This window comes from Porites lutea, chromosome 4 (genome assembly GCF_958299795.1).
Source record: "Porites lutea chromosome 4, jaPorLute2.1, whole genome shotgun sequence".
NCBI lineage: Eukaryota > Metazoa > Cnidaria > Anthozoa > Scleractinia > Poritidae > Porites > Porites lutea.
Window position 1 is genome coordinate 40,428,186 of NC_133204.1, and position 26,063 is coordinate 40,454,248.

Sequence of the window (26,063 nt, forward strand, 5' to 3'; positions counted from 1 at the left end):
GTAAAAAACATCTTTTATTTTGAGCGGGTCACATTAGGATTTTATCCTGAAACTCTTGTACAACAAAGAAAAGCAAAGCAGTTATCAATACAATGAAATCCGAGGAATGAACTAAAAATAACTAATAAGGTCATGGCAAAAATTGATTCAACCATGTCGCTTTTCAAGAGTGTGCGTTGAAACAAAACCAAAGTCAGCAATCTCGAAGAAGAAATGTAAGGTAATCGCGTTCACAAGTAAAAGAAAAGTGTGAACGCGATTACTTCCGATGCACAGTTTAAAAGCGCTATACGACAAATCATAAAAATTCGCTTAAACGCCAAATACTCAAGACAATAACGAACCACAGAGACAACAAGGAAGAAGTTAACTTGGCACCAGTTCCCGACGGATGCTTGGAGTTAGGTGATGTGGTTGATCCAAGGCCTGGGTTGCGGATGGGAACACGAATAAACACAGAGTCGGTATCAGGCTTCTTGCAGGCAATTTTAGGCGGCGCCAGGCTTCTGCGCATAGAAGGACATGCCACAGCGGCGTTGGGACTCTGAAGGGTGCAAAGAAAAATCATGTATCTATCAGGTACATTTGGGTGACTAACATAAACAAGAGAAAAGGTTAACAGAATCAACAAAATGATCACTGAAAGCAAAATGTTTTGATTATTTATTGACCAATACTGCAACCTCTCAAAAATAGGTTTATTAGCCGGTGTGGTAAAAAAAAAACAAACAAACAAAGACAAAGCAAAACATAAAACACAAAACTCAAAACATAAATAACAAGAAACTAGTTGATTAGTTAGTAGCTCAATTCAGAAACAATGTGTCCAAAATAACTCCAACTGTTGATGATTATTCTAGACACACTGGCCAAAACTAAGTAGGATCAGCGGAGAGATTAGACATCTGGAGGTAGGGAGTTGACATCTGGAGGCAGGGAAATGAAAGAAAGACAGTCTGTGAGAGGTTGCAGAGGAGGATATCGGGATGAAGGAGTGATCTTGGACATAACTACTTTTGCCGGTTGGTGAACGAAAATTGTCGCCTGGGCTCACTGCAACTAAGTTGTTAAAGATCGTATACAACATGGTCAGGAGTGTGTCGACTCTTCTCTGCTCTAAGGTTCTCCAGTTGAGCTCTTTAAAAGCATCTGCCACGCTTGCTAATAACTGATATCTCCCCAGTGCCCATCTGGCGGCCCGTCGCTGCACCATTTCCAAATTGTAAGCACGCCTTCACGAGGGTCCCAAACAGTACTACAGTATTTCAACTGGAGGGGTAGTACTGATGCGTATGCCTTAACGTTTAGAGAAGGCGAATTTACTCTCAGGTTTCGCTTAAGAAATCCTAGTGTCCTGCATCTCTTAGCGTTCACCTTGTCAATATGATTTCTTATTAGATACTGCCAACTCTTTCTTAGGAAATGTATGGAGATCAGTTTAGTGGATTTAAATGTGGATATTTAGGCTTGAAGGCCTAGGCAACTAGGACGATGACGGCAACGAGAACGCCAAAAACCGGAGCGAAAAAAGTTCGTTTTCAGTTTTTATGATACCAGAATGAAATTTCATACCAGAACGAGAATTTTATTCGGATTGAAAACAGGATCGACTTGTACGGAAACGAAATGTCGTTTCGGTATCGTGTAAACAAATACAGAGAAATACATGGCGACGGAACGAACTCGTCCCAGAATGAAAGTCATTTCGGTATCATGTGAATAGCCAGCCCCTTACTCAGGTGCAGAACAGCAATCTCTACACCTGCATCACAATTTTTGGTAAATTTCTTTGCAGTTAGAACATGTAATAGAGGAAGTAAACACTTGGCCAATAATTTTACTTCCTCACTTTTGAACGTGGAAATTGGCCAAAATTTGACAAGGAGAGAGTTCACTCAATACAGCGACGTTTTAGCAGCCGTCAATATCTGCTGCTTAACTGCCCTTTCAACGAAGCATTGTTGGTACAATTCATTTCGTTTAAAAGATTTTCGTAATTTGCGGCAAGAGTTATTTTTCTAACTAAAACCCTGAAAATATCTTGAGTTGTAGGAAATTGCCATGGTTGATTTACAGCGCTTCGCTTACAAAGCAACAGCATTTGCTCATGTTTTGATCAGGGAAAGTGTTGCAAAGAAAAACATAATCATCTCAACGCACCTTGTAATAATGCAAAGCACAGGGACTGTAAGGGACGCTGCATAGACAAGGTACGCAGATAGGGGCTGACAAAGAGCCCTCTTTGGTTATACCATCTGCGCATGACTTCTTGGAGCACTGAAACAAGAAAGGCGGGATTGATTTAGACAAACCTTTGACCTAGTAGAAAACCCTTGAAAAGTTTCAACGTTGGAAAACAGCTTGGAGGAACAATTCGCGACGAAGTGTGACAGCAATGTTAGCACAAGCAGAGCACAGGAACATTACACATGTAACAGGAATAGTAGGGCAGGCAGCACTACAATACCCCTATCCCCTCCCCTCCCCCCGCCCCTCGCACAAGAAGAGTGAGGGGACTTGTTGTTGTTGCTGCACGAAATCAAAGAATTCTGCTCTTCGTCTCTGATTGGTTCAACGTTTAATTCCGTTGTAGGAAATGCTGCACAATTGTGCACATGAAGATTGATGGAGCTCCGTTACGAGTCATTTTGCCGCTGTCAGCCCAATGTGCCAAGTTGACTTTCGCGCGTCAATGTCGCCATCGTGGCAGCTGAATTTTTTTTTATGCACTACTTTCTTCTTGTATTGAGTTCATACGGCAAAAAGAGCTTTAACTCACCGAGGTACATTTTATAGCGGAGTCCGGACAGTCACCCCCATCAAGGACCACAAGGTATACGTTGGTGTTGGGTACAGCTACCATGGTATAAGCACCACAATTTAACTTTCCATGAACTTTACCACTGTTACAAGGAAAAAAGAAGAGTGATGTGGAGGTGACGATTTATAATAAACACCTCATATACATTGTATCTAATGTGTTTCAAAAGATGTTCGAACAGAAATAGACTTAGAGTCGCTCTTCAGTATCGTTCGGCGATCATTTGGTTTATTTTTGTCATAATTATCATTATAGTAAACGCTGCTCGGCGTAACTTTTATCGTTACTGTTAAGCTATTAGCGCCTTTGATCAATTAACAAAAGCCTGACATTAATCAAATTATCTTTAAAGAAATCAAGCAACTTGCACCACAAACCTTGGTAGCGTGTCAGTGATCTTGTAGTTGGTGTATGTTTGACCAAGCTGAAAAAAAAACCGGTTCTCTTTTGTAAAACTGTCTTACAGAATATATTTCATATTCACATTTATATCATAATGTGGATGTAGAAGAAGATTTACCTCCAAGTCGTTACAGGCCAAGCTTGTGGATATTATCCCTTTCTTCATCAAGTCTAGCAGCAATTCAGGATGTTTGTACGCAAGATGGACACGTTCGGACGCAATTCTGCAGATAAAAAAGAGATTCTTTTAAGGTTTGGTTGAGAGAACATCCAGTATGAGAGGTGACGATGCAAATTTATTCCTTTCGCAAACGGTCGCTGCCATGTTTGAGACACTTTGAAAATGTTTGACCTGTTATTGAGAGTGTTTGTAAAAAAAGAAAGAAGATCGCCACCCAGGATCGAACCCAGACCTTTCGTATCCTAATCTCTCTCGCTAACCACTACACTACCCCACCGACCAGCCAAAGTTCTGAAAACTTTAAGCACATAAACTAGCAAACTGTCTTTCTTAACTAATACATCAATAACAGGTAACCATAGCCCTTTCCATAACTTTTGACGTAAATTCAACTTACATTAGGTTTCAATGTCGATCTTTCTAAGACTATTCAAAGACGTATTATTTGCGTTATTGTAACTTAATCAAGTGAAAATATTACATCTATTATGACTAAACGCTTGATCATGGTGGCGTCGAAAGAGAAAAATGGCAAAGACCGCTTTCAAAAGGGAAATAGGCGGTGGAACTCGGTCACTACACGGTAACAGTGGTCTTCGAAAACTGACACGCTTGAAAGGGCCAAAATAGTGAGTTGTGAAGACTCCTAAAATACTCTCGCCTGTCTAGCCCTTTTGTGTTTAGTTTAAACTAAAATTTATTGGCTTTCCGTCTAGCTATTTTTGGAGCTAACGCTAACATTCTTCACTTACTTTAGGAAAGTATGCGAGTTTGTGACGTTGAGGGTGGCGCATATTGTTCTAAAAACAGCGCAATTGGCTATTTCGATGGAACCGCGTGGACCCCGCGCTTGTCGTCTCCTACCCCGATTATGGCTCCTGTCGCCACTAATGTTTCCTTGTTTAGTTATGCCCAATGATTCTCCAGTTTAAAACACAATAACTTGGAGAAAGGTAAGAACTAGAGTCATTCCTTGATGGTAGGGTCTCTTTAGAGATCAAATAGCCTGCGTGGCAGGCGTTCGAAAGGAAAGGGAAAGGAGAGTTTGGGCGCGAGGGAAGCGCGAGAGGCGCGCGAGGACGGATCTTCCCTAGCGCCAAAAATCCCTTTTCCCTTTCCGAACAATTGTCGAGCGCCTGCCAAGCGGGCTAAAAATCAAAACAAGGCAGTGACCTACCTTGGATGGGACATGAACTGCTTGGTATAAACCACATAACCGTTTGGATCAATCAGCATACAGAAAACTGAAATTATCAAAATTAATGGATAATTCAGTTTAGTTCCCGTATTTTTTTACAATGAAATAATTGCCATAAGAATGAAGCTTTTGGAAGTTACCTGAGCTCATTTTACAAATCTCTCCACTATCAGAGACAATTTCATGGATTTTGATCATTTTAAAATCTATACCCATCACAGCTCGTACCTTTATGATAAAGAAAGGAGATTAATAAGTCATTTAACAAACAGACAAATTAACTAATCTACATGATTTAAAAACTAGCTCACGCGTTCATTACCTACTGGCGATCACAGTTTTCGCGCGCTTTTCATGGTACTGACCCAACGATTGCAGCTTTTTTCCGCATTTTTGGTATATTCAACATTGTCAAGTGGTTTCCGCGCGAGTCACCAGCCTATACTTTTTTTGCTCTAACTGCTGATTGGTTAATAAATGTAGCTGATTTTTCTGAATAACCAGGCGATACTGTGATTCTGCTTTTCTCATAGTAGTGGCAAGTCAAATGTAAAATCACGGAAGCTTTTATTCTTTTAGGACTCACCATTGAATCGCTGCTGATAGTTTGACTTGTTGTAACCACAACTCCAGCCCCACCATTGTCCTGAACACATAAAAGAAAAAGGGACATCCAATAAAATATTTAAATAATAGTTTCTGGAACGATTTTTGTGACACAGATCCCTCTGAGCCTTTGTTTTTTGTAAATTCTTGACTTTTACCTACCAAGTAAGGAACTGAGAAGGTTACTTTTCCTGGGTACGATTTCGCCGCGTAGTACCAGGGTCGAGTTGTTGGGTCATACCTTGAAAAGAAAATTAAGGAAAGAAACTTTTAAGCGCATCCTTCTCATTCCTAAATGTGATGAAACACTTGTCACAGGCGGCAGAGCAGTTGGGGGGTAGGGAGAGTGGATGCAAACGAAATTTCTGGGGGTACAGCACCCTGATATTGGAACACCCCTGTCACTAAACTGCTTATACGAGTAGTCCACAAAATGTTAATACTGTGTTTGACATAACCTGTGGCATCAGCGACCTCAGAGCATATCGCCCCCCGACTACTCAAGGACTACCTAAGGAGCATAATTGTGAAGCAGGATCGTCGGAATAACTGCCTACTTAAGCCTTGTGACAAACTGATTACGGACGCAGTGGAGACTGCCAACTTTGCTCGTGCCAACGAACTATGCAAAGGAAATTTTTGGGAATTTAAGTAAGGGTATATGTTGTGGTTCAATTTTATCCTTGGTTTAAATTTTTTTTTCCTTTGTTTTTGGGTATGGTAATGTATGATAATGAGTTTGAAACAAAAGAAAAAAAATTTAAACCAAGGATAAAATTGAACCACAACATATACACTGTTAAGATGAGCCTTTCCTCCCCATTCTCTCTGTCCAAAGCTACATAATGATAATGACAATTCTCCGCTGACCTGTTATTGTACGTCTGTCGCCCTGGATACTGCCTCATGGCACCAGAGTTGGTGGCGATATACCGCCAAGCTGCACTGCTACCAAGCACACGCATGGGGTTCCTGTTCCAACTGAGAAAAACAAAACATATAGTGATCAAACTTAATAAGGTCCCTGTTCCAGATGAAGTAAAACACAAAATAACGATGGAAATTTAAATCATGGTTTGAGAGGTCGAGGAATAGAGGATAATAATTTTTTAGCTGGACTGTTTAAGTGCCGAAGGATGATATTTTGTTTCCAGATATGAAGATTTAATCCGCCCTGAGGGTAATATACATAAAACTCTTACGAGTGAAGAGGTGCAAAGATCGTAACCCTCCTAGTGACATTCATTTAAATTGCATTTTTCCTGTTTTACCAAAGGACGATTGCGCAAACAGCGAGATAAATCAGATTGTATTTCCTCGAATAAGCGCCCTCCCCCGAATAAGCGCCAATCTCCTAGGATATAATTTAAAACAAGCGCCCCAGTTCTCTCCCCATCACTTTCTTAAATAGTAGGGATACAGGTGGAATGAAAAGATCTGTATATTATTGACGAGGATGATGAGATAATCGATATTTTAAAAACATGCATGTATACCGATAACTCTCTGTGTTAAGCGTTTAATGGGACTATGATACGCTTGATTACAACTACTGTTTTAACAAAAAAAACATAAGACTATTGATATTAAGTTTACGTTTCAAATAAAGATTTAGCCGAAACGAAGTTACACTTCGTTGAACGAAAAACTTAATAAGCACCCTCCTTCCAATAAGCGCCCATCCTTTAAGCCGTTACATTAAATAAGCGTCCACGCGCTTATTCGAGGAAATACGGTATCTTCTCAACCTTGGGACATAGACAACAAGAGTAAGGCGTCGAAAATTCCTAAACCAAACATTAAAAAAACACTATTAAAGCCTATCGAATACTAAAAAGTGATGTTGAGCGTAGATGAACAACTTGGCGCGGGTGTTTCGTTGACACATTACCACTTTTCAATCTCCCTTGTGAGCCGTATATCAACCAAGACACCTTTCACCAAGGAAGGAGTCGGAGGCCTGTCTGTAAGTCCATCTACGTAATCAGAGAGGTGCCTTACAAAATCAAAAGTCTCCTGCAATGTGAATAACAGCACGTTAATGACAACACGAGCACTCAGTTCCCCATCCAAACATCGATATTAAAGCAAATGCACCCACCGGCAACTGGACAATGCAACAAACTGAGCAAAACCTAAACATACCTAGCTGGAACAATGCAGGTGTAAATGCAGGAGAAGGTATGGAATGGCAAAGTTGAAGTAGATGAAAACGGATGGCAATTGAGTTTTTGAAAACTTCTCAGCCTAACATTTTTCACAACTCATCTCTGTTGCTTGAATGCGCGAGACATTTCTTGTTTGTCAAGCGAAGCTGTGATTTTCAGTGTCATTTACACTGAGTTATGTCTACGTTAACGTTTAGTTGGCTAAGGAATAAGCCAAACGTCGAACTTTTCATGAGACGAACCAAAGTTTCATTTGGGTCGACCTAAAATTAAGTTAAGATCGGGTCAGACGTCGAAGGAGGCGTCGAACCAATTAAATAAATCAGGCCAAAAAGCAATTTTAAAAAATTCTATCCCGAACGAAGCTAAATATACTATCAATCATACAAATTTTTCATTTATTAGTTTAGTTCGTTCCATATGAAGATCGACGTTTGTCCCGAAGACGATCTTCAGACGTTCTATCCGTCTGCTTCAGACCGATAGAACGTGTTGGCCGATCCAAAATCATTCAGGCGAACTTAACTTAACTGAGCCAGATGTCGCTTTTTTCATGTACTTATTTCACTATGTTTGGTTCGTATCATGAAAAGTTTCACGTTTGGCCTCGGGCCTGAGTGATCGAGTGATAGTGAGTAAGTGGTAACACTGAACAAAATGGACTATACTGCTGTGACGCAGAAATAGCAATTGAAACCTACCGGTGTATTCTCAAACATATATGGGTCCTTAAAGCAACTTGAACTCAGGAAGTAACTAAAAACAAGACAACAAAACTCAGTGACTATTCAAGATATAATGCTATTATAATGTTTTACCCATTTTACTGACACCCTCCGGATTACAAGTCCAGAGCGCTCTGACCACTCGGCCACGTTGCCCAGATACACATCTATGAACTCACTGGCGGATCCAGAGGAGGGGCCCGGGGGGCCCGTCCCCCCCCCCCCCACCTCCCGTAATTTCTAGACCAAAATGACAGACCCGAAGGGCCGAAAAGACATTTTTTTTAGACAGGCCCCCCCCCCCCCCCCCCCTTATCTCAGGGTCTGGATCTGCCACTGGAACACGTATGGACACGAACATGAAGTTAACTCACTTTGAACGAGACAGCGTCGCAGGAAACGAGGTATTGCTCAGAAATGCGATGGGTTTGTCTTCAATAATAGAACCAACTTTTAAGTCTTTCACAAAATCATAGCGGTGGTAGAGGTCTGGCTGTGGGTACGGTTTGTGAGAGACTATTTCCTACAAAAATTAACAAGCGATAAACTTTATAAATTATAGATGGAAATTTTTATAGATTCACGTATCTTTGAATGGAAAAAGTAAGCGAGGGAAAATTTAAGAAAAGGAGTGGAACGTAGGTTTCACAGATGTCTTGGAACGTTTAGGAGGCGAAGAAGTGGGGCAAAATTCAGTGGGAGAAATCTATTACTTTACAGTAAGGGGCGGGCTAGTTTGTTGAATAATCTTAATGTTCTAATCTCAGTTGAAAACAAGGATTTGAATTTTAAAATCAATTTCAATTTTACCCGATGCCTTTGTACGCTAATGATTCAAATGGGAATAAGAAGGATGGAAAGCATTTCTTTATTTCGTATTTAATAAATGATTTTACTCGATAGGAAATAGTTAACACTATGGTCAATAAACTGTGAGCAATCTATGCTGAGAGATTATTCGTGAGGTTAAAGCGTGTATTTGGGTGGATTTTGACTGGCGCATAATTTTACGTGCGTGTACAGGCACGTAAATTTTACTTGCGTAAATAAATAGAGGCAAGATAAAAAAGTATCCAGCTTAAACGTGAAGTTGAGCGAGGTTCAACTTTTATGTTTACGAGCGACCTTTCATACATTGCTTCTATTTTATTTGCGAACATTAATTCTACCCACGTAAGCACGTAAAAAATTCGAGACAGTAGAAAACCACTATTACCTTGGTATCGAGTTCGTCGGAAGCTATAACAATGCACACAGCAAAGTTGGTGTTGTTGACAGGCTTCCAAGAGTAAGTAAAATCAGTTGTTACTCCACGGTAACCTAATTAAAATAAAGATGATAAAGTCAGAATAAAATAACTAAAAGGGCGGTGGGAATATAAGTTGAGGCCAACCTGGACTACGTCTCATTCCACCATCTGAAGGCGGTAAGGGGATACAAATCTCAGATTCCCAGCTGAGATTACTTTTTGGATCCCATTATGCCTCCCGTTCTACTCCAGCAGTGGCCGAAAATCCCAACCCCAATGACTAAAACCGCAATTTTCCAGTCCAATATAGCCAAATCTCACTATATATTTTACACTTCGAAGGCCCTTTTTCATTTTACAAAATTCGCATTTCTTTTGACAATTTTGATTTTGGTACTCTTGGGCGATAGAGGATTTTAATTCTCGATCCTCTAGTTCTTAAAAGATTTACAAAACGATATAAAAAGAATGGAAAGCTGCTCTAAGCCTTTTTTCTTTTTCTCTCTCAAATGTTCCTTATAGTTAGAACTCAGTTATAAATGTTGCTGGCTGGAATGTCTTGCTTCTGTGATGTTTTAAAAATTTTCTTTTTAAGTCAACTTAACTGGGATTTGTCGAGAAGTTAACTGCAGCTATTTCCTAATCACAGTCATCGAAAAGGATACAAAATATCAACTGCCAAACTTTTTACCCACATTGACTAAAGGCAACAGTTAAAAATAAAATAAACATATACGTGCAGAGAGAATGCAAAGCAAAGAACGAGTTTACTAAGAGAAAAGAACTGCTGACAAAAGCCTTCAGCCTTTGCTTGAAGAAGAGAATTAGAAGACTGTCATCTGGAAGTACTCTTCTGCATGTATGGGGGTGCATCGAAGACTTTGAAGAAAGAGGACGTGCGAAGGCTGGAGAGCTGTGAGATGTGGCTTTGGAGAAAGGTCTTACACATTCCTTGGTCTGACAAAGTCCGTAACGATTGGAAGAAGTATTGAGGCGTGTCGGTGAGGAGAGGGCTATCATATCTGTTATCAACAGAAGACAGAGAGTCTGGCTTGGTCATACCCTACCGACATGGCGATCTTGTCCCATTAGTTATTGAGGGGAGAATAATAGGAAAGAGGTCACCTGGAAGATATCGAGCGGGAATGCTGGTTAGAGTAAAGGATGACAGCCCTTACGTAGCGGTCAAAAGAACTATAAGGAAGGACCTGCCGGGGCACAAAACACACATACACATACGTGCAGCGTGGCTTTACCGTTAAAATTTGGATCGCCTCGAGATAACACCCTCTCAGATCTCAGGGTCTTACTGCCTGTCTCTCTCTTCATCATGGACGAAAGGACATCGGAGAAACCTGCAAAAAACAATTCAGGAAAATGGGGATGAAATCTGGCTACTGCGCTGCTTTGGAAATAATGAGTAGTTGTTCAATAGTTTTCAATAGCTATAGTAGGTAGGAACAAATCAGGGGAGGATCCCGGGCCGAAATAACACGAACTAGAGAATGTTCAGGGGGATTATCGTCTGATTCCCGGCATCTTAAACTAAATTTTGAATTTTTAAGAAATCTAAGTAACTACGGCGACGACACCAAATAAAACGACAAGTAAAAGTAAAAGATCTGGAAGATTCGGGCTCTTTTAAACTTTCCTACGATTGCGCCGATTTGTTCAAAATGAGTAATTTTGGCACAGTTTGACACAGGTTGTTACGTTTTACAACCATGGTTTGCTTTTCAAATGACGGTATTATATTATCCGTTAGAATAAAAATGAAGTGCAAAGGGAGATAAACTTCCTGTTTTTTAATGGATGAAGTGAGGAGTATGGAGTATGAAGTATGGAGGCAGCGTGGCTGAGCAGTTAGAGCGCTGGGCTTGTCATCCAGTGGGAGGTATCGCGGGCGGATCGAGATACCCACGGCTGGAGACTAAGGGAGCTTTCCATTTGTCAGAACTGACAAGCTAGACCATCCCCTTCGTAATGAGAATTTCAGTATTAATCAAATCTATCCAACCAGATTAGTCAAATCCTAAATAGTATGCACGAAGGAGATGGTTTTTCAGCAAAAACCCTTTGGAAAAAGCTGATTTCATTTGCTTACTTACTGGTTCGGCAAAGGTCCGGCCAGCCAGTTCAGACAATTTGAAAGCGCACAAAGACTAAATCTTACCAGGACTAGTTTCCATGTCACTAATCATGATCACCACAGGATCTTCTTGAATTTCTTCCGGCTCGGGAAGCTGGGGATGAACCAGTGCTTGGCCGGTGTTGGTTTCAATAACGAATGTGTACGACAGCTCACCGGGACCAAACGACTGTAAGAAAAATTGTTTTACACGGAAAGGTTTTTACTCGTGACATCACGCTTATTATTCAACGACGAAGCGGCTACTTACCACAGTGTTTTGAAGAAGTTCACTCAGTACTATATCTATTCCCACAACACCTATCAGGGACTAGAGTGAAAAGAGATATAAGATCTACGAAATGATGTTTTCGGTAACGCTATCTGACTGACAGACTGACTGATAGACTGACTGTCTGACTGACTGACTGAATGAATGACTGACTGACCGACTGACTGACTGATGGACGGACTTACGGACGGATGGACTGACTGACTGACTGACTAGCTGGCTGTTCGTCTAGACTGACTGATGTAAATCACTCACTCAAAAACAGCAAAGAAAAATATGTAAATTGATCCAAAACGTAAGCAAGACAGGCAAGACGACTGCAAAAGAAGGACAATGTCCCTATCCTATGGTTTATTGTTGTACGTAATGGAGTTTGTTACCTCATCCTTGCTATAGCAGGGAACTCCAAGTGTCACGTACATTCCCAGTCTCTCTGCAAACTGAGGATAAGAAAGCTGAAAAAAAATAATGATGACGTAGTTATTTAACACTGGACACATTGAAGCCTGGGACAAATGAGAGAACCATGGTATTGACAACAACATCTTCTCAATATATTGCAGACGAAGAGGCAAAATCCGCGAAACGTTTGGATTATATTAGAACATACTCATAAAATGTTTTTTCTCGTTTAGAGAATGAGGTCAGTCTAGAAGACGCATTGTTTTTCCAATCAAAAGCAAAAGATGCGGCAAACTTAGTTTGTAAAAGCTAAATGAGCCTTCCAGGTCCATCCGATTTCAAAGAAACTGCTCTCCAAAGACTATAAAAAAATCAGTATCGTGACCCGCCATTTTGGAACATGTTAACTAGCCTGGCGTTCATATTAGTGACGTCATTTCGCGGAAAACTCAATTGGCCGAAAATCATGATTGTTCGCGGGAAGAAGAACTCAAAAACGCAGAAAATCATTATGAGGCTTCTTAACCCTTAAAATTCCTAAGAATCACTAACATCAGTTTTCTGCAAACAATGTTCGTATATTATCAAGAGGAATGGTCCCCAGTAGGAAAATGCTTTGATCTTTTATCAAATTCTTTCAACTAATTCTTTAAGCAAATATATCGAGATCAGTCTGGAGAAGTTGTGTGTGGATATCAGGGCTTAAAGACTTAAAAAACCTTCTGGAAAACGGAAGAAAGACATCGACTTCATTAACTGTCTGTTATGCATTACGTCCAAAGCTTGAGCGTTACTGTGTGGACATATTAAAATAGCGCTTACAACGTACTGTTAATTAACAACCACGAGGTCATTTTTTAAGTATCAGCGACCACGCGGCATTAGAGTCAAAACTAAAATCATCAAGATAAAGCAGAATAGGTTACCAGGTTTTTTTTACTCTCTCAGGGTCTCGGAGTTTACAGTGTCCAAGAGTGTACAGAAAGCAGTTTACAGTGTTAGGAATAAACCTCAGTAAATGTGAGTTGAAAAACTGGTGCGTGACTACTTTTCTACGAGGATACATCATATATCCAATTCATTGTCTTCAACAGCCGTTAGCTCAAATCAATTCACCACTTTAGAAACGAGAGAGAAGGGAACTAGGCCGAGGAAACTTTTGCAAAGGCTTCTGGGACTGTTGCTGGGGACAGGGGAAAAAATTGGCCAATAGCTGACTGACGCGTCCCCAGCGACTATCCCAGAAACAATTGCGGGACACATTTCGGCTCCAGTCTCCTTCCCGTTTCTTAAGTGACGAAAGTCATCTTCGACTACTTACACGAGGCCCTCTATCTTGTGTGCTTTGGCTTCTGATATTTTTGTAAAACCGTCCCATCCTAAACGCCAGCTCGCGATAGTTTGTAATGCTCTGAAGGATACACAACTAAACATCAGCACACGTATGATACAATAAAGGTGAAAAAAAAATGTAACAACGAACGATGGATAAATCAATCCTGTTAGCAGTCTTTTATGTCTTACAAAACTCCGGTTTCCACCTAACCTGCGATCAGGCTTTCTTTTTTTTTCGGGGGAGCATGAAATTCCGTGGACGGGCAAAGAGGAAAAAACGAGCGCGACATTTACTTTCCTTTCTCCCCTCGCCTCCCAAGAAAAAAGGAAGAAGAAACGCCTTTTCACTGGTTAGTTTCCATCTATCACGTGCTCAAATTTTACCTCAAATTTTCCGTTGGTAGTTTGCGCCATCTTCTTGAGTCTTTGAACAGACCTTTTTTTCTTCGCATCCGAGGAGCTATTTACGGACTCACCCATTAAACTGTACGTATAAACGCTTACAGTAGTGTTACTACGAGACAACAGAGCGCTTATGTCTTCCGTTGAAACATCGGTACTACCCGCCAGAAAGATTAACTGCAATAACAAAAACGACAGCAACTTTACCATCACCAACTAAAATGCACATAAAAGCGAAAAAATTTAAACTGGTTGGTGACAAAAGCTTGGGGTGAAAACAACTCAAATTAGCAGGTTTTACAGCCAGAATTAAGTTTACAAAGTACAGGGGCAGCCGACAAAATGAAAAAACTAATGGGTATATTGAATCTGTGTAGCGAGTTCAAACGAATCACCGTGTAAATGGCAGATTACGTAGGGTCCAAAGGTCCGGGATTTAAATAAATTCGCTTTGAATATAGAATAGTCTTTGCTTAAAGTTACGCTAAGACGGGCATCAAAAGCGTGCTACTTGTGTTTGCAACATTGTTCCAAAACTAGTTGGAAAGCAATGTTGCGCGTTCTACCACCCATGAACCAAACCTGTTTTGTAACAAATCAGGTTGTTGCAAGTTGCGGGAATGCTGACTTCTGATAGGAAACAAATAAGGCGGAAGTTACGTGACTTGTTGCAAAACAAGTTTGCCTTGGGCCGGTAAAACTCGCAGCATGTCCAGATTTTGTTGCAAAATGTAGAACTACTCCCTACTTTCTGCAACAACTTTTGGCAACCGGCAACAAGCTGATTTGCTGCAAAAAAGGTTTGATTCAGAGGTGGGTGGTAAAACGCGCAACATCGCTATTCAATTCGTTTTGCAGTGGTGTTGCAAAACAAAGTGCACGTTTTTGTTGCCTGTTTTCCCTTAATTTATACTTACGTGTGTGTCTCGGTTGTTTTTTATGTCTGTAAGTAATTTCAAGGCCATGGAAATCGCGTTGTAGTAATTGGACGTTTTTGTAAAGGCAAGAGGTACATCCTGCACAAATCTAAATATTAAAAAAAAATAGTTATTAAAAATTAGTAAGCAGTGACTATAGTATAGGGTTAAGCACTGACTAGACGTGGCTAGCTAGGTATGTTTATGTTTATCACTATATTTACCACAAGTATATTTCTAAGCAGTTATTGGGGGAAAATCAAAGATATTCGAACTATTAACTTATGACTCATTGAATCATTTATACTTTCTCTATTGCATTACATGTAAGCGCGATGACTCCCTTCCTTAAATAAGATGTACTAGTTAGTAAGTAAGCAAGTAAACCCTTATAAATGCATGCATAAAGGGTGTAAAGCTGAGTGTACTTATAATAATTTGATGACCCCTTACGTGGCTATGGCCAAATGAGAAAAATTGTTCTTGAACATGCGGGGACAAGATAATTAAGACAAGTTAAGGTTAACACATGATCATGGTGCAAGGAGAAATAAATATGATTTATTTACCTTTTTAAATCACGTAAATTCTGCCCATTGGCTTGCACAAGCTGCGTATTAAAACACCCACTGTAGGTTCCGTCCGATACTCCGCTGTGAGTCATTCCCGGGAGAAGTGCGCTCTCAGCAAAAGCAATAACCTGTAAACAAGAATTACGTTTGTTTTGCTCACCAAATTCATCCACAATGTACTCACCAACATAAAAATAGTTAAGTGTATACGCTTAGACCAAATTCTCTACAAGGCAATGGATAAACCACCAACTCACAAAGAACATTTGGTCCTGCATACGACTGAGAGAGACACTTGAATTCACAGTCGTAGGTTTGATTCGCATGTCCAAGATGTAATGTGTAACGGCCTTGAGTTCCAATTTGAACCTGGATTGACCAGTCTTCATTGAAACGTTTTTTCCGCTTTCTCTTGCCACTCCGTGCTTACCTCGTTTGCTACTCGAAGTTGAGAGCTTGCTCGCAGACTATCAACCTTTTCGTAATTTAACCGTAAAACGGGCGGTAATCTTTATAAGTTACTAAACAATCTCCCAGTTGTCTCTAGAAGTTCAGCTCTCTTTAATAGTTTTAGTAGATTTATTTTGTACTCAAAGCACTTGAGTAAGACTTACGTTCACAAAATCTGTCGGCAGCAACCCTTTAAGTACCGGAGTAATGGCGGTCCTGGCAAATATAATCTTGTTATCTTCAGTCATGGAATAACTAATGTCGAATAAAATGACGACGTTCTTTGGTCGAAGAATAGATGCTATGTACCAAGGCTGCAGCCGCTCGTCTTTGGTCGCTGTTTCAACGAGAGAGAGAGCTATTAGAAGGACTTTCTACGAGTTGTGCATAAAGGGCTGAACCCTGAGTTTTTTTTTCATCCCCCAGTTTTGAAAGGATCAAGGTAAGATGTCAGTGTTGTTGTAAAAAACAAATAGACAATAATTTTCCATGCCCTTCAATCTTTTTTACAATAACTGAGCAATTTCTCGCGCGCTGATTGGTCGAAGGCAATGGTTGGAATACAAACATATCATGGAAAGGACGCTATTGTGGCGCAATTTGTTTTCCCCTTCCTTGCGCAAGCGATTTTCCGAGAAATTGCGGTCGCGTGGTTTCACTGCAAAGTATTGAACATTTTGACGTCATTTCCATGATCGATAAGAAAAATTGTGGTCGATTTGTAAAATAGTACCTTAGAAATGAAGTCAAAAAGGTCAAAAATTTGCAACGAAACCACTCGCCTGCGGCTCTTGGTTCCTCTTAAGTTTTGGATATTATGGCGCTATTTCCAGTCTATGGTATGTAAGAGTGTAGACCCGAGGGAAATTGTTGTCTATTTGTTAAACTACGGTACCAAGAAAAGTTGTATTCTTCTTCATACATGCATATCGATATACTTAAGACCAACTTCCTAGTTTTGACACTTCTAGCCTCAGAGCAAGCTCTCCTATTTGGGCGAGCGAAACGAGTCTCGCGAGAACGCACGAGCGAGCATCGAAGCCGCGAGGGGCCCCGCTTTCGCGTCTCCTCTCGCGTGTCTCTCGCGCGACTACTTTTCACAATATCCCCCAAATGGAGAACTTACTCGCAGGCTATGACACTTTAAACGTACCACACTGAGACGAGCCGACCAAAGCAGCGGGGAATTTTCGAAAGAATCCTGTTGTATCATCTGCAAAATATTGCCACTTAAGCTGTCCCTAAAAAACACAAGCGAGCAGAACTTTGTTCGAAGCTAATAAACTTTTATAACACATTCCAAAAAATCGTGCAATAGCTCTAGAGTGTAAAGCGTTTCGTGGCTTTAATTATAGAAAAAAAGAGATAAACTTATTATCCTTAGCAGAAGAAAGAAAGGGTTACCACGGAGACTGGGTACTTCAGGAATGTTACGTGATAGTTAGCCTGCGAACGCAGCCGTATTTCCCGTCGTCGCTTCTCTCCACCTTATTTTTCGGGTGGAGACAAGCGACAACCGGAAATACGTCTGCGTTCGCAGGCTACGTGATAGTATGCAGCTGAATGGATCTATCTCACTTAATATTGGTTAACATTAAAGAGAAGAAAGCCACAGGGCGCCCATTCAATCTCCAAAGGAAAGAAAGCTAATTGAAAGTCACACGTTGCACAGCAATACCTTTTGTGACCCAGAATGAAGATTTTCCATCATTTGTGTCTCCAGCGAGCTGGTCCAGTCGTACGCGGATACAAGCTCGTCAGGAATCTAAAAACCCCAATCAAACTGGTTAACGCATACGTTTTTACATCATAGATGAATAACGTTTGTTTATTAATATATTTAGTTATTTTTTAAATTTAGAAGGGGATTGAGTCCTGCTGTCGGGGGTTTTATGTCTGGCTTATTACTGTATAGGAAAGGTGGATCTTATATTAGTTAGGGCTTAAGTACTTTTTCGCGTGTGCAAATTGCTATTAACTGAAATGGATTTTTCGGCTTTTTTTTTTTTCATCCCTTAATAATTCATGAAAAAAGCGTATAGACCATTTTTTGGTGCTTTTTAATAGCCGTGCTAAGATCCACTTCCAAGCTGTATATTTGAAAAGACTAGACGGTTATAACAATGGATAAAAGTAAATGGAATCTTTTGTTAAATACAAAAAAAAAAAAAACAAGAACAACCCACCTCCTTAATTTCACTTGGCCAAGACCAGCAGCTCTAAAACAGAGATGGAAGAATTTGGCAAAAGGTCAGTATTTTTTCCCTCCAGTTGACGACACTATCATTGTCAAGGGCAATACTGAACAATGCATTGAATAAGAAATTACCGATCTCGTATTGACCCATCGTTGAAATTCAGTGGAATAACGCGTGTGGCCGTCATAGCGACAGCACTGTTTAGGTGCAATCTCCTTCAGGTTGGTAATCCTGTGCTCATTCACAGTCTTGTACTCTTCATAATCTTTCTCGATTACGCTCTTAAGCTTCATCCCAAGTTGCCTCTTCTCTTCAATGCGACCGCTGATAAACTTGGCTAACCTGTCTACAAGATCTGAAGGGTTCAACCTGATGTTCTTTTTAGCTACATGAAAAACAAAATGTCGTCTAATCAGTTGGTATCGTGCTAATCTTTTTCACTAGAGCTGACCAAGATGGACCGACTTACATGGGCACCGTTAGCTGACTCGTTACCAGGCGTCTCTATTTGGATTCCAAACGGAGAAAGGAACGCGAGAGGCCTGGTGACCGAAAGGAACAAAGAGAGAGCTTCTCCTCTATCCTCCTAACAATCACCTTTCGCGCTCCCATTGATCGCGCTTAGCTAGGAGACTGGAATAGCCCAGACTAGTGGTCATGAATAGCCCATCCATTTTACAGTTACAGGTGAAAATGAGGCTGGAGTTGACCTTGTTCTGATACAGCCTTTCCTGCGTTAATATGTAAATCAGGTTTTTCTTAAGCTAACTACGTATCTTTAAGCATAATTTCCATAGAAAAGCGGAAAGAGGTTTGTAACAAAACAAGATCAACCTCAGCCTCACGTCCACTCAAAGGCTAGGTAACTAATCCCACAACTGTAAAGTGGTCTATTAGGCCATTTCCGAGTTGCCGCAAGCCTCTGTTTCAAAGCGAGGCTAAGTGCGAAGCCAGTGATATTAAAATGACGTTTTATTCTCATGCAAATATAAACTCATTTTTGCAAGAAAGGTTTTGCTTTTTGCCACGTTTTGAAAGTGAGAGTTTTTGGAACTCGGAAATGGCTAATTTGCAGAAGATAAGTTTATTTTGTAAACTCAGAAATAAAGATTGCTGTTGTTGTTGATTGTGGCCATAAATATATAACTTGCAGAAAACGAGCAAGAGTTTTTACTGAGAATGCAATATTACTTAAGAATGTACTGTTTCGTTCACATCCACGTTCATATCCATGTTCGCAATGATCTTAAATTCCAAAATAAAGAGGGGACCAATTCTCTTTATTAGAGTATCAAACGTTTCGTAATGGATAATAAAGACACAAATAAAAAGCCTGCTCTCAGGCCATTTCCTTGTTAGGGAACGATCTATTCGTCCATAATTAGTAATTACACCAAAAAATGAAACACACTTACTGGCATTATCGTAAATGTTTTTCATTTCATTCACACAGAGCTTGTCAACCATCAGATTCTTTGCCGTGGTCGAAATCTTCTCAGCTGAGCTAATGACGTCATTACTGGATATCTCATGCTTGATTGTACAGCTGCAGTTGGGGTTAACAATACTTTTGACAGGGAGGGTAGGTACAGTACTCATTAGTCTGTTTTGGTAGATTTTGAATTTAGCTGTAGAGGCATCGAAGTCAAACACGTGCCAGAAACGTGAGCAATTGGAACTGTCATATCCAAGGCCGTCTGCAAAAGAGAGAGAAAAAAAACCTCGGTTAAGGATTAAAAATAGTATCAACTATTTTTTTTTTTCAAGAGTGGAAATTTCTTTAGCGGTCAATATGACAAAAGCTGTCAAAGTTTAAGAAATGGTGCTTGGCATGTGAGACGAGAAGTGCCACTGCGTCTTGAGTATATATTCGCCTTCATTCTTTGTTTACGATATAAGAAAAACAACAAAACTTAAAGGAAGAGAGACGCACTTTCGCGAAGGCGCGCGACTTACTGCTCGATCATTTTGCTCTTATTTCAGCAATTTTCATTGTAAGCAAAGTTACTTTTCGATTCACTTTCTTCTCTTTTATTAGTCTGAAGTATCAGCCTCTCTTCCAAAATGCAAAGATTTAGTGGTCACTTACGGGAGATAATCACTTACAAGAATCCAACCACAAGAGGTCTTTTCCGAGTAGAAGTGCCGACACAGTTAAGCGAAACGAAATGTTAAGCTCCAAGTTGTAACTAAAAGTTCCTCGAATACTATGAGTAACGTAGTACGTACATACAGCGAATAAAGAGATCACAAGTTGCATCACGTGTTCGCTTACAAGAGGTTACAAACAATGGAAAAATCGAAAACAGTTTCTCCAAAAAGTGGTCGCGGTCTCTTACGCGAGGTTCCAACTAGAGTAATTTGACTGGGAATACATTGGTCTTGTGGATAGGTGGTCTTTTATGGGAGGTGGTCGCACATGGAGGTTCGACTGTAGTTAACTTTACACGGGGGGGGGGGGGGGGGTACTCCCTTATATAAGCCTAATGCACTGCATATAGTTATGTGCGGCCCCAAAGGGTAGAGTTTTTGCGCCGTTTGGTAGGAAAACGGGTAACCACGTTGCCCATTTAGGTCTGGAATCGGGTATGGTTTTCGAGGGAAAGACGTATTCATCCCTCTAATTCCAAATGAGTAAGAAAGAAAGAGAACTATGGGAATTCGAAATGGATGTTAAGAAATCTTTTTTGATGCTGTTCTAATCTAAGTAATGATGACGTAATTTCTTGGAGGCCAGGTCTGAAAACGGGTATGGATTTGTGGGGCAGGTCTGGAAACGGGTGTGAAAAATGGCAGGTTTTGGTCTGAAATAGGGTCAGGATTTTGAGAATCTGGTGGCACACCACCTCTAAGAATTCCCAGGAATACCCTCCGGGTATTTTTTTAAGAGCCTCTGTAACTAACAAAGAAAAATGACTTACTCTCACTGCAGTCCGGTTGTTGGATGCTATGTAGAAGACCTCCCGTGGACGCCTGATAAATCTTGACATTAGCTGATATCTTATTCCAGCAGACATCGTTAGTGTAAATATGCACGTAATAAGCGAATGTTTCCGACTGGAGCCCTCTCATGGTTATGGTCTCGGGTCCGTACATATCTGTGGCATCCACATCAAGGTCTATGATCTCAGAGCCTTGTTGGCACCGCTTGCCGTCATAATAAACCTGTGCACATTCAAAGTTTGATCAGTGTCATGTAATGAGGTATTTTAGAATCCAAATGCGTGCTGGACACTTGTGCCATTAACCGCAGAATGCGGCTCCATATGCTGCTGTCATTCTCGGAGAAACTAACCCTGGATGCCAGAGACTTTTCATATCGGCTTTCGGGTTTTACTGTCAAGTCTTTATAGTGACCCGCTCGTGGCGTCGGCCCTCCGCCGAAGACGTGGCCGGGGGGCTTATTACCTCGTGTATTTTTTTGTCTACTGGTAGATGGGCCTATAACTGGGGGGGAGGGGGGGCCTATAAGTGGGTGGTAAATAAGCGGAAGGGCTTAACTGCAGAATACCCGGCCACAATAGTGGCTACGTAGAATACCCGGCCACTTCGAAGCTATTACCCCTCGCGTAGCCTCGTACCCCAGGGGTTTGGGTTTATTACGGGATGTATTTTTCTGTTTACAGGTAGATGGGCCTATAAATGGAGGGGGGCTTATACTCGGGGGGGGGGGGGGGGTTATAACCGGCTCTATTTTTTTGGTTACAGGTACATGGGCCTATAAATGGGGTGGGGAGCTTATAAGTGGGCGGCTTATAACCGGACGTTTACAGTATTTTTTTTGGCTTCGGCAGCTGTTTCCACGTATTCCCAGGGTAATTCCTAATTTTGTGGAGTTATTGTGAGTCTCAAAGTTGGACAACACTAATTTTAACTTCCTGTGGACTTGGAAAAGGAGCCCAAAACTGCCTACAATTTTTGGCTTGTTTCTTGCTGCATTTTGTCAGAGAAGGATTTGGACAGTTTTCAAGCCAAGTTACTTTTGTTTCTCATAAATAGAAATGCTAAAATTTGATATGTTTTGGTCTTTTTCAACCGCTTCAGTATTGCTCTAACTAGTTAGTCAAGGTAGATTACTTTCGAAAATTTGGTGATTTTGCTTGAAGTGAGAACTACGGTATCTAATTCCGCAACAGGAACTGCGAACAAGGATAAATATCAAAGGCGCCGTCGATTGGGACTGAGATTTAGATTTTGTACTCCGGATTCTGGATTTGCAATAAAACGCGAAATCCAAAAACAATTCTTAAGAACACTTAACAGTTTCGTCTCGCACGCTTACGCATAATTAGTAGGAAAAAAAAAGACCCTGTTCACGAGAACAGTTTTGCAAATCCTTTTTCAGACTTCTCAATAAAACGGAAAGAAAGGAAATCCATGTACTCCGAATATGGATTCCTTACCTTGAGAAAGGATTTCTCGAAGTTGAAATCCGTTATCGGATTTTGTGTGTTATTGCAAAATCCGAATTCCAGATTGCAAAATCTTAATCCGCGATCCACATTTCCCAATAAAAAGTACCACAAAACTTTCCCTAGTTCCTGTACGGTGTCTTTCCAGGCCCTCTCGGTCAATGTATTTCGGTGAATTATCTGAGACAAAAAACTCGCTCGGACCACGTGACCCGAACTGCATCGGCCGCGCGCAATAATGAAGCCTAGGGACTAGGCAACCACAAGACCTACCATTCCAGACTCACAGTCAGGATCATCTGAACTGCCGGGCCAGGGCGTTATAAGATAAGAGTCCAGGTCCTTTGGCTGGCGACCCCAGGTGAGCACTATACGGTACATATCATCTGTCCCTCGAAGAGACAAACGTGGAGATATCACCATGTCCTGATGGATCATAATGTGTTTTTCTGTTGTGGTTGGGATCTTTAAGTCTTCATTTAACGTGTAATAACCGATCCTGGATGTTCGAACCTAGGAAAAACGGGCAAAAAGTTTGAACGATACGATAAAGTGGAGCTGAGGAAACAGGATAAACTAATCATAATGGGAACTATTTGACCAAGGCTGTGCTCTAAAAAAATACAGAAAGCCGGCCGTGTGCTCTGAGCCTGTAAAATCCAGGGTACCCAGCATATGATTAGCATGAAAAAAACTATAAGTTTTTCGAGTTGCATGAGTGCGAAAGTTGGGCGCTAGGGGTACCGGGCTTTGCTTGAGCACAGCCCTGATTTCCATTCGTCATCAGCACGCACGCTAGTTGATCTCTAAAGACCACTATAATTGGCTTACCGCTGTTGTGGCATCCTGCCTACCCATGAATTTATTATTCTTTGTTTCTGTATATATCTATAATCCTTCATTTTTTCTGTGTTAGAAAGATTAAGCTTAATGTGTACGGCAAACGTCACATTCAAGTTGAGAATTTTTAAAAATAGAAAATGACCAGATAAAAACAGCTCAAAACAATTCTTCTGGATAAAAAATTTTGTGAAACTACTAATTTATGTCTAGAAATAATGAGCACTAAACGACAACCTGGAAGTAAAGGGGAAACTTGGTCACGTGGTACAAATTCGCGTTTGCCGTTTGACGTAAAGGTGATGCTTAACCTCTCTATTATGTGATAGGTCAGTCTAATGAAGTGAATTAGGTCAAAGAGGCCAATTCTCTATACACCGTAGGTTCTATTATTTGTGCTCCTACCTGGTAGTAACCAGGTTGAACATCTTCTATGATAGCCACACCGTAGAAGTTTGTCAGGCTTTTAGCTGTCCTTAAAAAGACCCCCGCACTGGACAGTAACATACACTCAGCTCCGGGCACTGCCGCCCACTCTACTCCTCGAGTAGCATCCTTCACCTGCCAACAAAATACACAAATAAGTTGGTCAACTGTGCGAATGAGCATCAAGAACCAAAATACTGCACCAAAAACCAAAGTAATTACATTGGCTAACCCTCTGCCGGCAAAATGAAACGAGCCAATGAGATCTCATAAGCAAGGAGCCTGTTCCAAGCGCAGGAAGACAATAGTTTTAGTTTTGATTGGCTGAGGGTGGTACTAATTTACAGTCATTCACTAAACAGCAATAGAGACGAAGTTACTTTCCACGATCAAACCATACTATACAGCTAAAAGTAAAATCAATACATAGTAAACTAAGAAAGGATGAAAGTGGATTTCAGATTGCAGAGTCTAGTGGAGTAAAAAACGGCCAAGAAATAAAACTCACTAATAGGTTGGTCGATCGTTTCGGGATCTTGGTTCATTCTTCGTTGTCTTGTCTGCTCCAAAATGGTGCAACGGTCTCAAACAGAAGCTAGTTGTGAAATTTTGCCTTACGAAATTTTTCATAACCAAGTTAACCACAACCGTCAATTAAGCTGCTCCTGGCCAAATATAACGAGAAAATGGTACATCCGGGGCGAGAGGTCATGAAATCTAGGCAACAGTTGTAAACATGCAGCCTCGTATGTAAGGTATAAAGTGCTATATCGCGGATGGGGTACACTCCCAAAGGCGGAACATGTATCGGGCAGCAAATTTATAAGTGTTCGTAAAGTGAGCTTCGCCGTATTTTCAAGTGGTCGCCATAGAGCGTTCCGGTAGCTCAGTGGTTACAGCGTCCGATCTGGAACTCGGAGAGTCGTGAGTTCGAGTCTTATCTGTGGAGTTCGGAAATTTTTCTGAGCTTTCCGAAGTTAGATTTCTCTTCCTTCTAAAGTGCGTTGTACTTGCTGGAAAGCAGAAGACGAAGAAAGATTTCTGCTCGGAGAGAAAATACGTTGTTCCAATTTGTTTTAGTTTTTCAACTTTAATGTTTTCCACTTAAAGACCTTCACTGCAAACAGTTCAGCTTCGACAAATAGTCTCTTGGCTGCATTCAACCATTTCTCATTAGTTTGAATCCGCTATTAAGCCACTACGTTGATCAAAGTTCGTAAATAAAGGACAATACCGTTTTTCATTAGGCCACCGATGACTCATCCAAAAGGAACTAAAATTTTGATTTCATCGGATAGAAAGGAGTCAATTTACTTTAGCTCAGTGTTTAGTGACGGATTCATGACATTGCACAAGTCTGCCCTGAAAGGATACTTCGTCCCATAACTCTCTTATATAAGAACAGAAAAGATTGTTCCGAGTGAATTCAATTACAAAGTTCCATCGCCACTACGACACTTCCAGATACTGATGCTGAACACAACGGCCCAAAATAGGCTGATTTACAAATCATGACTTTCTTTTGCTGTTTGTCTGCCTTTCTTTTTACTGAAAACATTTTGACGCCAAAAAGATTTTTATTCCCTTGCATTCGTTAAGACGTCAGTACAAATATTGTTGAGATATAGGAATGATTTGTCATGACTCCGCTAAACCACTAAGCAATGATGCAGTTCATAGTTACAAATTTTCTCTTTTATAAGGCACATTCCCCCAGTAAAATGAGTGGTTTGGAATATCGTCGTAACGCGTTTTTATGGAGGAGAAATTATCAGGTTTAAACCAATTATAAGAGCGAAGTAACCGAAAATGAAAGATGACTCGTCTGGAATTGAAGCATTTACAGAACTATATATAAAGCACTGCCTGCTGGAATTTGAAAAATTCCTCAAAAAGTTGATTAAACCGTTTGACCTTGTTTTGACAAAAAATGAATATCAAAAGACCCAAACAGTATTACTTTCTCGCCCTAAGCTAGGCACTAGATCGAACAAAAAAACCTTGTTACCCGAGGTACAGTCTACGTTGCTTTAATCCGAACTGGAATTGTCATGGTGTCACTTCATTAAAAATACCTCACGCTGAAAACTTTCGTAATTTCTCAGTTCGTTAAAAGTGATCGTTTTCCAAACAGTAGAAAATTGCGTTTTGGTTTGATTTAATGGTTTACAGCTAAACCTAATGAATCTTGTAGAATGCTGACGCAATGAAAAATATATAAAAGGATTTCGCGTGTGACTACCTACCAACATGTAATTATCCGCCATGTTCTTCTACCCTAAACACTTCGTTCTTTGTATGTACAGCGATCATGTAATTATTGAATGTATTAGTGTTTG

General features: G+C 40.6%; 1 protein-coding gene across 1 annotated transcript; it reads right to left on the reverse strand.

Annotated features, from left to right (window-relative positions):
• Positions 1-17: 17 nt before the first annotated feature.
• LOC140933578 (VWFA and cache domain-containing protein 1-like) lies at positions 18-23,859 on the reverse strand. The gene is made up of 31 exons (XM_073383183.1): positions 23,704-23,859; positions 22,732-22,971; positions 20,968-21,211; positions 19,462-19,743; positions 18,178-18,431; positions 18,035-18,067; positions 17,527-17,613; positions 17,002-17,089; positions 16,013-16,185; positions 15,396-15,526; positions 14,827-14,935; positions 13,892-14,086; positions 13,494-13,583; positions 12,151-12,225; positions 11,750-11,809; positions 11,524-11,668; positions 10,607-10,705; positions 9,318-9,421; positions 8,476-8,624; positions 8,078-8,132; positions 7,100-7,224; positions 6,079-6,189; positions 5,371-5,449; positions 5,189-5,248; positions 4,743-4,830; positions 4,582-4,648; positions 3,342-3,447; positions 3,199-3,245; positions 2,780-2,903; positions 2,161-2,277; positions 18-544 (listed from the first exon to the last, which is right to left on the reverse strand). Exons 1-31 carry the CDS (start codon positions 23,803-23,805, stop codon positions 299-301), a joined length of 3,885 nt encoding a protein of 1,294 aa, XP_073239284.1. The 5' UTR covers positions 23,806-23,859; the 3' UTR covers positions 18-298.
• Positions 23,860-26,063: the final 2,204 nt, after the last annotated feature.

Coding starts and splice junctions, on each gene's coding strand:
- LOC140933578 (XM_073383183.1), bottom strand. CDS start 23,805: ATGTTACTGTCCAGTGCGGGGGTCTTTTTAAGGACAGCTAAAAGCCTG. Junction 22,972..23,703: donor TTCAACCTGGTTACTACCAG/GTAGGAGCACAA, acceptor CGTTTTTCCTAG/GTTCGAACATCCAGGATCGG. Junction 10,706..11,523: donor TGACATGGAAACTAGTCCTG/GTAAGATTTAGT, acceptor TGTTTTTTGCAG/GTTTCTCCGATGTCCTTTCG.